The sequence below is a fragment of the Diabrotica undecimpunctata genome, unplaced genomic scaffold (assembly GCF_040954645.1).
Source record: "Diabrotica undecimpunctata isolate CICGRU unplaced genomic scaffold, icDiaUnde3 ctg00000592.1, whole genome shotgun sequence".
Lineage (NCBI taxonomy): Eukaryota > Metazoa > Arthropoda > Insecta > Coleoptera > Chrysomelidae > Diabrotica > Diabrotica undecimpunctata.
The window spans coordinates 852,864-866,408 of record NW_027311898.1 but is presented as its reverse complement, the minus strand read 5'-3'; the positions used below and the strand labels follow the sequence as shown (position 1 = coordinate 866,408).

Genomic DNA, 13,545 nt, shown 5'->3' with positions numbered 1-13,545 from the left:
TTGCAGCATATTGTAGATTTCAGCTGGATGACCGGTTTCTTCCTGTATCAATTTACAGGACCTCATCAATGCCCTGCTGGAATATATTACTTTAGATAGAGTAACATTTTTTTCAGCACTAATATCAACTGTCACTTCTTCAAAACATTTTAAGATCCTAGTAGCCAGTTGTATAGTTTTCCATTCGTCTTGGCTTATGTGATATTTATCATAATTTAATAATGCAAGCGTCGATACTACGGCTTCTTGGACTTTAAGGATTCTCTCAAACATATAAAAAGTGGAATTCCATCTTATTGGCATATCTTGTTTTAATTTTAATTCGGGGAGTCCCATTTGTACCTCAGTAGATAATAATTTATGTGTAGCATCTGAACTTTTTTAAAATATTCTACTATGGCTTTAATTTTGACATGGACATGTGAAATTTTCTTTAAACCTGCTTGAACAATTAAGTTTAATGAATGGGCCAAACTAGTTGGAAAGGGGATGAAAAATGGGGTTGAACGCAGTATGTGCCGTGCGCATGGGAGCATGCCAAAAGGTCTTTACGTCATATCTTTGTTTCTATTGGTCCGATCGTGACGTACGAGGGCTCGTTGGAACGGGGAGGAGACGGGGATACAAAAAACAAAGATGGCAGCATTGCCAAATGGGCTCTAGAACGTATCTTCGTTGCTATTGGCATGATTTTGACGTATGAGGTGTCAAATGAAAGCGTTGGTGACACACAGAAGCCATGTCAACGTTTAGTATGGACGTTCTTCTTTTCCGTACAGTGCCTAAGAGAACGTGACATCCGACACGTCACGTGACATTCAACGTAGAACGTGACAGTTATGTGACAGTCAAGACGTCGCTTGACATACATAGAGTAATGGAATTTAAATAAAACAACAACAGCAACATAAAACAATGTAATTTTTATTAAAAGAACTACCAATAAGAAGGAACACATTAACCTTTATTCGTATAGAGTTACAATTTTGTTTAACAAAGTTTTTAATTGTTTTAATAGGCCGTCGTCAGGGCAGGGTATTCCAAAAAGTTTCCAGCTAAACGTTCCTGCTGCTACAACTTTACGTGTGTATTCGCTATACTTATAATAGGTATTGTTCTGGAAAAAGTAAATAAACCCATCCGTGTAGCGGAATGCTGATGTTATTTTATCTGGTAGTCCTGGGAAGAGATAATTTATTGGTCCACGGTTTAAGACATCTCCAGCTTCGTTAAAATCAGTATAAGAATTATCATTGTATAATAAATACGTCTGAACGCTGTTTGTTTGAAACAAGGCATTTATGTTGGTTCTCGCAGGTATAGAAGGAAACATAAAACGTTTTTGAATTTTTAAATTGGGGAAAGATGCAGCGTAATACTGATTATTGCTTATAGTTACTAAGTGTCCCTCGGAATTCTGAAAAACATGTGAAACGTGCGTAGACCTCAACTCTTTGGGAAGATAATCGGTAATTAATTCAGGATATTTTGGAAGGTGCATCTCATTTAAATCAAACTTCCATATATACGGGCCAGATCCAACGTACATTCGATAATTTGGAAATTGTGGAGATGTATCGTGATCGGGATACTGAATTAGACATATGTTTTTTATTGCAGGTGTTTTCGGCAAATAGGCCCTGTTTGTTAGTGCAGGTGTTTTCGGTAGATTGCTCCTGGTTTGCGAAATTGTTCGCGCTTGCGTAACTGGTATTGTTGATGTTGATGGTATGTAAGAGGGAACTGTTTTTGGTCCATATAGCATGCTCATTGCCTTTTTATCATCTTCACCAAAATTGGGCACATCTTGGTGATACCAAGCATACATAATAGACGAATTTATTTATTAATCCTTCTTTTCACTTTCTCTCTGCTATCCTCTGCTAGCATGTCACTGTTGGCGTCTGCACTGTTAACTTGTCACTGATGGCGTCTGCTATGCTCTGATACCCTCTGTGTGTCTCTGCTACCCTCTGCTATCATCTGTTATGCTCTGGTACCCTCTTCTACCCTCTGCTTGCATGTCGCTGATGGCGTCTGAACTGTTAGCGTGTCACTGATGGCGCCTGCTATGTTCTGCAAACCTCTGTTACACTCTGTGTGTCTCTGTGTAAGTCTGCACCCATCTGTTAGTATATAGACATTGACCTATTAACACTTTATTTGATTCTCTTTTATGATTTTTCTTTTAAACAATACCATTCTTATCTGATATCCTTTACAAAATGACTGTGGTTTCTTGTTTGTTTCTACACAAAGATATAAATTTCGAATTTCGACCTGAAAATGTAACAGTCTTTGATATTCTTTTATCTTTATTGTTTGCTTGAACATGGCTGAGTGCGAGTTTCTTGTTCAAATTAACATTTTATCTGAAAATTTTCAATTCGTTACCATAAATCTGATTCAATTCACACAAGATCTTGACTTTGTGTTGATTACGTTCACAATAAATAATTTCGTCTACAGTGGTGAGATATGGCTAGGCAATAATTATGGTGAGGGCGACTTGGTTCAATTACAGTTTTCTATAGATGGACAAATGTTTTACGTTGAGAACTTATATGTGAACGAGGGTGAAACGGAGGAAGTGTTTATAGAAGATGGTTATTTTACCTTTGACACTGTGTACATTGTTTTCACGCCTACTGTCAACAATGCTATAATGTCTCTAATGATTTAATGGTTCTATTATATGTATTTTTTACTGTATAAGTGTAAAATAATAAAAACATGAAATTTTTAAAATTTTTATTTAAAATTATTCTTTAATTTTTACGTCTTTTTTTTTTTGGGGGGTGGTGGCGTTTTTGTTTGATCCTCCTCCTCCTCTTCGTTACTGTCTAAACCATCAAGCCTGAAACAAAAGCCACATTATATTGTACATATTGCAACACGTTTAATACTTACTCATACAAAGACGCCTCGCCAAAAATATCCAGGATGGCTCTGTAAATCAATAAAACAATAATTCTATAAGTAATAAAATGTGGTATATACATACTCTTCAGCAGATGTCTCCTCTTGCTCCTCGCCCTCCTTTAAAGTAACGTCTATTAATTTATCTATTCTGTAAACATAAACGTCTGTTAGTATAAATATCAGTATTCATTAAAATTTACTTACTTTTCGTTACTGTCTAAACCATCAAGCCTGAAACAAAAGCCGCATTATATTATACATATTGCAACACGTTTAATACTTACTCATACAAAGACGCCTCGCCAAAAATATCCAGGATGGCTCTGTAAATCAATAAAACAATAATTCTATAAGTAATAAAATGTGGTATATACATACTCTTCAGCAGATGTCTCCTCTTGCTCCTCGCCCTCCTTTAAAGTAACGTCTATTAATTTATCTATTCTGTAAACATAAACGTCTGTTAGTATAAATATCAGTATTCATTAAAATTTACTTACTCTTCGTTACTGTCTAAACCATCAAGCCTGAAACAAAAGCCGCCCTCAAAGGCAGAGAAAAAGCTGACCAAGCCGTAAAAAAGGTAAAAGGCGTACCTTCTCCGACAGACTATGGAAATCTAGAGTAACGGTGGCCAAACAGCGAGTTCTTCTCTTAAATTCAACTGTGTATATTTGAGCATACAATCCCACGTATACCCCGGCATGGTATAATACCAAGCAGGATCTAATTTATATGTGTCTCGACATTTTTGTCGAAACTGCTCAAACACATCAGCCAACAGCAGAATATCTGTTTTTAAATACAGATCGCTATATTCTCCCAAATTTTTACAATTAAATTTCTTATAAACATTTTGCGCATGAGCATACTTCTCTTCACTAATGTATTCTTTATTTAACTTATTATAAAAATGGTTAATTTTAGGTAAAGAAGTTTCATCTAATTTATCTATACTGTCAATGTAATCATAGCAAAATACTCCTTTACAAGTTAAAAAATTAAATGAATCATCATCCAATTGACTAAATTCTCGTTTTAAAATCTTCTTTTCGGATGTATCTAAAAGTGATGCCAATTCATCCAGTAAAGCTCCCATAAATCTTGGAGAATCAATAAATCGTAATTTAATTTGATCTTGATTAGTTTGTAATGTAAATGAAATGTATTTTTCTTTATTAATGGGAAGTAAGCTCAAGTGCCCATGTTTGCAAAGATCTATAATCATGAAATGCGAGTCTTCTTCTTCTTCAAGTGCCATCTCCGCGGCGGAGGTCGGCAATCATCATAGCTATTCGAACTTTTGAGACGGCTGCTCTGAAAAGTTCATTTGATGTACATCCGTACCACTCTCTCAGGTTGCGCATGGTTGCCATGACATTCTACGCCTCCCTATGCTTCTCTTTCCTTGGATCTTTCCCTGCATGATCAGTTGGAGCAAGGTGTATTTCTCTCCACGTGTAATATGTCCGAGATATTCCAATTTTTTTGTTTTTATTGAATTTAAAATTTCCATTTCTTTGTTCATCCTTCTCAGAACCTCTTTGTTTGTGACGTGTTCTGTCCATGATATTTTCAGAATTCTTCTGTACACCCACAGCTCAAATGATTCCAGTTTTTTCATTGATGTATCATTCAAGGTCCAAGATTCCATTCCATAAAATAAGGTCGAAAAAACATAGCACCTCGCCAACCTAACTCTTAGTTCCAGTTTTAAATCCCTGGTACATAGAACTCTTCTCATTTTGTTGAAATTTACTCTAGCCTTTTCTATTCTCATTTTTATCTCCTGATTGTAATCATTTGTGGAGTTAATCATTGTTCCCAGGTATGCATATTTGTCCACTTGTTCGACGTTGGTTTCGTTTATTAGAAGACTCTCGTTATTTCTTTGAGTTTTCGATATTCTTATAAATTTCGTCTTCTTGACATTCATTGTTAGACCATACTCTTTTCCATACTCTGCTATTCCGGTCACCAGTCTCTGAAGATCTTCAATGTTTTCGGCTAAAATCACAGTGTCGTCCGCATATCTAATGTTGTTAATGGGAACTCCATTTACCTTTATTCCAGCTGTTTCACCCTCAAGAGCTTTTTTCAGGACCTCTTCGGAGTAGGCGTTGAAAAGAATTGGCGACAATACGCATCCCTGTCTTACTCCACATCTAATTTCAATTTCTTCTGACAGCTGTTCGTTAACACGTACTTTTGCTCGCTGTTTATAGTATAAATTTGATATGATCCTGAGTTCGTTGTAGTCAATCTTCTTTGATTTCAGGACATTTATTAAATGTTCATGTCGTACTTTATCGAATGCTTTATTATAGTCAATAAAACATGCGTATATATCTTGATTGACGTCCAGGCATCTTTGTATTAGTATATTAAGTGAAAAAAGAGCTTCACGTGTTCCTAGGCCTTTGCGGAAACCAAATTGTGTATTATTAACGTCTATGTCCAGTTTGTGATATATTCGGTTATGGATGACTTTAAGTAGTAACTTTAGCGTATGAGACATTAAGCTAATGGTGCGGTAATCGCTGCATTCTCTTGCGTTTTTCTTTTTAGGGAGACAAATAAAAATAGATGTCAACCACTCTTTGGGTAATACGCCTGAACTATAAATTTGGTTCAAAAGTGTCACTAAAACATCAATGTGCTTCTCATCTAGAATTTTTAGGATTTCTATAGGAAGCATATCAGGTCCAGGGCTTTTCCCGCTCTTCATTGTTTTTAATGCGTGCAATATTTCTTCTTTTGTAATATGTGGACCTATTTCTTCTGACGTAAGTTCTATGTGCTCCAGATCCCCTCTTTCATCATCGAACAATTCATCGATATATTCTGCCCATCTTTGTATTTTCTCGTCCGTATGTGTTATAGCAGTACCGTGTCTATCCAGAATTGCACAAGTGGGATTTTGTTTTCTTAGTCCTGCCAGTTCTTTGACTTTCTTGTGTAGGTTAAACAGATCATATTTATTTTGAAGGTCTTCGATCTCTTTGCATTGCTCTTCAAAGTATTTTTCTTTTGCCTGCTTTATCGTCTTTCTAATCTCGTGGTTTATCTCTCTGTATTTATTGTTATCCTTGTTTTTAAATTGTCTCCGTTGTTCCATCATATTGAGTATCTCGTCATTCATCCATTCCTCTTTTCTCCTTGAGGGAGTCTTTAATATTTCTTTACAGGGTTCCAGTAGACAATCTTTTAGTCGATTCCAGTACTCGTCAATATCGTTGGTGTTTGTGTTCAATTTGTTGCAGTTCACATGCAGTTCTTGTTGGAGGCATTCTTTTACTTTAGGTTCTTTAAGTTTTCTTGTGTCTATTGTAGGGATTCTTTGATGTCTTTTAATATTTTTAAGGGTGAGTGTAATTTTGGCTATAAGTGGATTGTGATCTGAGGCCACGTCTGATCCAGGATATGCTTTTACGGCTTTAACAGCATTACGGTATCTTTCATTGATCATAATGTAGTCTATCTGGTTCCTGACTACTTTCTCCGATGTATCTGCGGGCGATCGCCATGTATACAGTCGTCTGTTTGGTAACATAAAAAATGTGTTTGTAATAATAAAGTTCTGCTCTTGACAGAATTGTAACAGACGGTCTCCTCTCTCGTTTCGATTTCCCAGACCATAGTTTCCTATACACTTTCCGCTTTGTCCCTTTCCAATCTTTGCATTGAGATCACCTAGGACTATCGTGTTTTCCCTTGTTTTCGTTATTCTAAGTGCCTCTTCGATATCTCGATAAAATAATTCTACTTCTTCTTCGTCGGCATTCGCCGTAGGAGCATAAACTTGTATCAAATTCAGTTTGGCATGAGATGTCACTAACTTCAGTACCATTACTCTTTCTGAGATAGGGAAATAGCATTCCACCGCTCTATTAGATTTTTTATTAACTATTACTGCCACGCCGTGTCTGTGTTGGTTATTCTCGCTACCGGAATAATATATTGTGGCTTCGTCTGTTGAAAAACAACCTGAGTTGGGCCACCTAGCTTCACTGATACCCAGTACATCGATATTCACCTGTTCATTTCTTGAATAACATTGTGCATTTTACCAGGCTGAAACATGCTCTGAACATTCCATGTTCCTATTCTAGTGTTGGACAGTCTTATTTTTTCATCTGCGTTCTTTTGACAAGGAATTCGCTGATTAACGACCTGAGAGTCCTTGTCTTCTTCTCCCCTGCCGGATCTTGGCTTCCGAGGGCCATGATCAGTAACGCCGTTATTAGTTTCTAAAACCATGATGATTTTACTAGGGATATCCATGGGGATCTTTAATGTAGTGGTTTCCCCTTGCCTTCTACATCCTTATGCTGTTGACCAGTATATTGGTTCCTCCATCTTCGAGATCGATTTCTCAACCCCAGGACAAAAGGGTGCCCTACCACCTACCAATTCTTCCGCCCAGAGCCGTTGATTAGTAAGTGTGAGATTGCTTATACCGGCAATCGGTCGGTGAAATTTTCACCATATCTGGCTACCCTCACTTAGTTTAGCCTGCAGACCAATGCAGTTGTCCGGGGTGTGGCACTTGGAGCCATAAGTGAGAGTTAGGTGTCTTATGAGGACCAGTTACCAAGAACCATCTCCCATCTATGATGCTCGATGTGGTCGTTCCGATAAAAGGTGCTACCTCTATAACACAACCCTACACCCCTATGCGAGTCGTAACCACTAAAATTGTGAAATACAATGGGAACGACAAACAATTTTTGAAAGTTCAAATTACATGCTTGGTGTGCAAATCCTCGTACTTGTCCAGTAAAATGGTCGTGATCTACAACAATTTGAGCTAGGCTTTTCGACGATAGGTACAATTGTCTTTATTAATTTTCACCTCTATAGCTATTAAAATAAGATAAACTATCATCGTAAGCACATTTCAAATAATAACCTGCACTAAAAGGTACATGTTTCTGATATTTTGCTGTTTTGCTCAATGTGACATTGGAATCTGTAAAATTATGTAATTGACATTCAAAATCGGCATAAACTATAAACGGAGTTGTTTGTTTGTATGTAAAATTGCGAAAAGCCACATGATCATATTTAGGAACAGTCATTTTGCATTTATTCATATCTGAACACATTTCTTCGTGCTCTGCTAGTTTGCTTTCACTGTGAAAATAGTTTAAACAACGATCGCAAATATATTTTTTACATGTGTTTTTGTTTAATTGTGATTTTACTAATTTTCCCAAATCTTTAATCCAACAATAATGAAGGTGTATGTCAGTCTGATCGTCATCTTCTGGAAGAACATCGTAATCGTTTAATTTTTCAAAATATTTATCTTGTACAAGAAGCAAATTCACATGCTTTTCCATCTTTTGCGGTGTCAGTCTGGCAGGTATTACTTCGTAAAATTGTTTGTCCTTAACTACATTTAATTCTAAGACAAAAACATTAACTGATATGGCGTTTAATTTTTCGAATTTTGAAATTTGGTTTAATGGCATTGGACTTTCTAATTTATCCGATTGCAAAACAGTAGAATAATGTGGATATTTCGAAACTCTCTGTGGATCCTTAGTAACAGGACACAAAGCGCTAACTATTGACCAATAAAAGCATGCCTGATCGAAATTATGCACATTAATGCACGCTCGTTTTTTCTGAATCTCTATTGGTAATTCAATGAAGGATGAGCCGTTTCCTATTTCCACTTTATTAATATTAACCTCCAATGAAATTACTTTAAATAGCGCGGCCCCCGAATCTTTTTCAGCAAATTCAGACAACTTTCTAAAAATTTTATCTTTAACGTATTCAACAAACCAAAGATGTAAATCGGTCGATGTATCTATAATAGCATTTTTCGTATTGAAATATTTTAAATCTAAACTTTCACTATCACTCGATTTTTTAATAAATTCACCACAAAATGCAGTATTGACTTTAAGTATTCTATTTGTTTTCAATATAATTTTAATTTTTCTACTAAAAACTGTACATGCATCATCCAAAAACATTCCTACATCCTTAGGACATAAATTTACTATTACCCTGGTTTTAATTCGACTAGCGAAATGACATTTTCCCATTTAACTCTATTGCGTAATTTTGAATTAAGCCCCAACCCAACGTACTTATTATTGAAATATAAAATAATTTGCCTAAAATGCTTAAAATGTCCTATGTAAGTTTGCAATTTTCTAACTATTCCTACGGATAGTTTATTGTTTTTAGTTACATTACTATATCTCCAAATTTGACTATTTAACCGTCTTGTCCAAACTTTACGATCCCTTTCAGTGAATTTATCAAAAATTATTTTACGAAGCTTTTTAATAATGTGCATCAAATTATCAGACTGTTTAATTATTTGTTTATGCATGGCTACTCACACACAAAATAAGAAGAAAAAATCACTCACCTCTCTAATCTAATTTTCTACTATTCTAAATGATTGGGCTGGTATATTATTGAGTATTTCTGTTACTGGAAAAGTACTCCAAATATGGGCTGTAGACTTCTGTCACTCGCTCTGGCAGAAACGTGACCCTCTCTGCTAGCTCCAGCAAAACAGCTTGACCAAATTTACTTTTCACTATCTTTGCCGATAGTATTTTCTGTGGCATATTAAGTGGCAACTCGTTTCGTTTTATTGCCTGTTTTCTCTCTGCAATACACGAGGATGCATTTAATTTGGTTAGATCCATCTACAATAATAGAAAAAAAACTATAGTTTTTCTGCTGAACGTGAATGGAGAACTTCTTATAAGAACAAACTAGCGGTCGTGAAATGTTTTAGAGCAACCACGATATAATCGGCATAATACATACAAAAAGTATACATTTTTCATAAAATACATAAAAATATAAAAAGAAAAAACGCTTACCTGTATCAAATATGTAAGTCACTGCACAACGTACTGAACACTGCGAAATTGTTGTAGTAAGTTTGAGATGCACACTGTGACATCGTATGCGCTCCTCGGTCTTTTAAAGACTCGAACTGCACATCGCGCCAAGCGAGCCCAAGTTGCGTCAACCTAATGCGCGTACGGTTACATCGATAGATCCGTTACAAAGATAAGCGAGGTACAATGTTCTGAAAATGTTATATTTTTCTGGTTTTATTAGTAAAAACCCCATGATAAAATATTTCATGCAAAATTAAGAATGCGGTTTTTATCAATTTTCAAACTTGTAAATGTGCTTACCACTATCATTATACATTTTACAAAATGTAGCAACTGTGGTTTTTGTTCCGGCGTTTTGAAATGAAAAATAAATTTTGTTATCAGATAATTACGTGTTTTGAATTATGCGGTACCGCGTTATCACGAGGCTTCATCCGGTTTTGCTAATAAATGCACTATCTTTTAAAATATTTAATATATTTCTGTATATAATTTCAATTCTTTGATTAATACTAATTTTATCCATATAATATATGCTTTAAAAAAATACGGTTAATATGACACCAAAACTTCTTCAGTCAGAAGATGTGTGTGTGTGTGTTTGGATTTTTGTATAAATAACTGATTAACAATTTTTGGAGATTAGTATAAATCGAGATGCTTGTCTGTTTACATGTCTTATTGTTGCTCTCTGTATCTGTGTGTGCAGAGAATAGCACTCTGGAATATGCTAGTTCTTTTCTTAAACGTTTCGGATATCTAAATACCTCAAGTAATGCTATTTCTAGTATAGATATGGCCTTAGTTGAATTTCAAGAAAGATACAACCTTCCGGTGACCGGAACATTAAATAATGATACTATGAATATGATGAATAAGCCCAGATGTTCTGTTGGAGACAATAACTATGCAATTCATTCAAAGTGGAATAAAACGATTTTACGCTGGTATTTCCCTTAAGCTATTAGTAATCCCAATTATATAAATCTTGCTGCAGAAGCTTTCGCTAGATGGGAGAAAATATCTAATTTAAAGTTTACACGAGTAATAATACCTTCTTCAAAGCCTGATATTACTATAACTGTGGTGTCAAATAATCATAATTTTCGAGCAAGTTGTCAAGGAACCTCTAAATGTTCATTTAATTTCGATGGCCCCGGAAAAGTATTGGCCCACGCATACTATCCCAGCGCAAACGGTGAATGTACCGAAATTCATCTTGATGCTAATGAACGGTGGTATGTAGGAAATGACAGAGCTCCTCATGGTGAAGTCAATTTTTTGGCTGTCCTAATGCATGAAATTGGTCATTCCCTCGGACTGGAACATAGTACTAGTGATTCGTCTATTATGTATGCTTGGTATCACCAAGATGTGCCAAATTTTGGTGAAGATGATAAAAAGGCAATGAGCATGCTATATGGACCAAAAACAGTTCCCTCTTACATACCATCAACATCAACAACACCAGTTACGCAAGCGCGAACAATTTCGCAAACCAGGAGCAATCTACCGAAAACACCTGCACTAACAAACAGGGCCTATTTGCCGTAAACACCTGCAATAAAAAACATATGTCTAATTCAGTATCCCGATCACGATACATCTCCACAATTTCCAAATTATCGAATGTACGTTGGATCTGGCCCGTATATATGGAAGTTTGATTTAAATGAGATGCGCCTTCCAAAATATCCTGAATTAATTACCGATTATCTTCCCAAAGAGTTGAGGTCTACGCACGTTTCACATGTTTTTCAGAATTCCGAGGGACACTTAGTCACTATAAGCAATAATCAGTATTACGCTGCATCTTTCCCCAATTTAAAAATTCAAAAACGTTTTATGTTTCCTTCTATACCTGCGAGAACCAACATAAATGCCTTGTTTCAAACAAACAGCGGTCAGACGTATTTATTATACAATGATAATTCTTATACTGAATTTAACGAAGCTGGAGATGTCTTAAACCGTGGACCAATAAATTATCTCTTCCCAGGACTACCAGATAAAATAACATCAGCATTCCGCTACACGGATGAGTTTATTTACTTTTTCCAGAACAATACCTATTATAAGTATAGCGAATACACACGTAAAGTTGTAGCAGCAGGAACGTTTAGCTGGGAACTTTTTGGAATACCCTGCCCTGACGACGGCCTATTAAAACAATTAAAAACTTTGTTAAACAAAATTGTAACTCTATACGAATAAAGGTTAATGTGTTCCTTCTTATTGGTAGTTCTTTTAATTAAAATTACATTGTTTTATGTTGCTGTTGTTGTTTTATTTAAATTCTGTTACTCTATGTATGTCAAGCGACGTCTTGACTGTCACATAACTGTCACGTTCTACGTCGAATGTCACGTGACGTGTCGGATGTCACGTTCTCTTAGGCACTGTACGGAAAAGAAGAAGAAGAAGAACGTCCATACTAAACGTTGACATGGCTTCTGTGTGTCACCAACGCTTTCATTTGACACCTCTTACGTCAAAATCAGGCCAATAGTAACGAAGATACGTTTTAGCGCCCATTTGGCAATGCTGCCATCTTTATTTTTTGTGTCCCCGTCTCCTCCCCGTTCCAACGAGCCCTCGTACGTCACGATCGGACCAATAGAAACAAAGATATAACGTAAAGACCTTTTGGCATGCTCCGATGCGCACGGCACATACTGCGTTCAACCCCATTTTTCATCCCCTTTCCAACGAGCCCTCGTACGTCATCCTACGTTAAGCCGTTTGGAACTTACGACCGGGGGTTGCGATTTTAGGGGTTGCGATTTAGGGGATGGCCCCAGACATACATATCTTATCTACTGCCATCCACCTAGCCTTACTGCATCAGTTATGTTTGCTGCATTATCTGTAACAACTGCACTCACTTTTTCATGTACAGACTCTGTCGTTATAGAGGTCCAAGCATCAGTTGTGATACATACAGCTTCAGAATCTTGTAAAAGTTCTATAACTTTTTCATGTAAAACGTTATATGTTTGTGTTAACAAATTCTGAGAGAGTGTTTTTCTTGTTGGAAGATTATAAGACGGATATAACATATCTACGAATTTTTTAAACTCTGTATTTTCAACTATATTGAATGCCAAATAATCGCTTGCTAATAATTTTATTAACTGTTTATCTATTTCTTTGCATTTTAAAATAGACATAGGTCTGTTTGTAAAATGCGTAATTCTATATTGCTGTTGTCCCTGAGAAGGTATACTTTTCTTATAATTTGTAAGGCAGGTTTTTGAAGTAGAAGCTACTTCTGAAGCAACTTTACCTGCTACATGAATAACTTCAGATGTAGAAGGATCACTTTTTTGATCTTGAGAGCTCATCTGAGGAGGTGAACGAGAACGTGACCTTCTGTCAGTAGTAGTTAGCTGTAAAATTAATAAATATAGAATAAATATTTGTATTTTTACAATAATATCTGTTTAATCTTACCCTCGGTAAGTCAATATCAATTAATGGATGTTTTGTTTTTAAATGTCTTCTAATATTTGTAGAAGATCCTCCTTTAATTGAAATTAAATTTCCACATAAATCACATTCTTCACACGATAACTTTGTAAAATAATTCCAAACGTTACTTCTTACTCTTGAAGACATTTTTATAAACTACAAATTTCGAAGCACCTAACCTAACACATCAATTATTATTTGTGAATTAGAAAATGAACAGGTTTCTAAGAGAAGAACAGATACACAACACATCCTCTAGTTAGTTAAA

At 35.8% G+C, this 13,545-nt stretch overlaps 1 protein-coding gene across 1 annotated transcript; it reads left to right on the top strand.

Annotated features, from left to right (window-relative positions):
* Window positions 1-2,332: 2,332 nt before the first annotated feature.
* Window positions 2,333-11,360, top strand: LOC140431183 (matrilysin-like). The gene is made up of 2 exons (XM_072519101.1): window positions 2,333-2,471; window positions 10,804-11,360. Exons 1-2 carry the CDS (start codon window positions 2,333-2,335, stop codon window positions 11,358-11,360), a joined length of 696 nt encoding a protein of 231 aa, XP_072375202.1.
* Window positions 11,361-13,545: the final 2,185 nt, after the last annotated feature.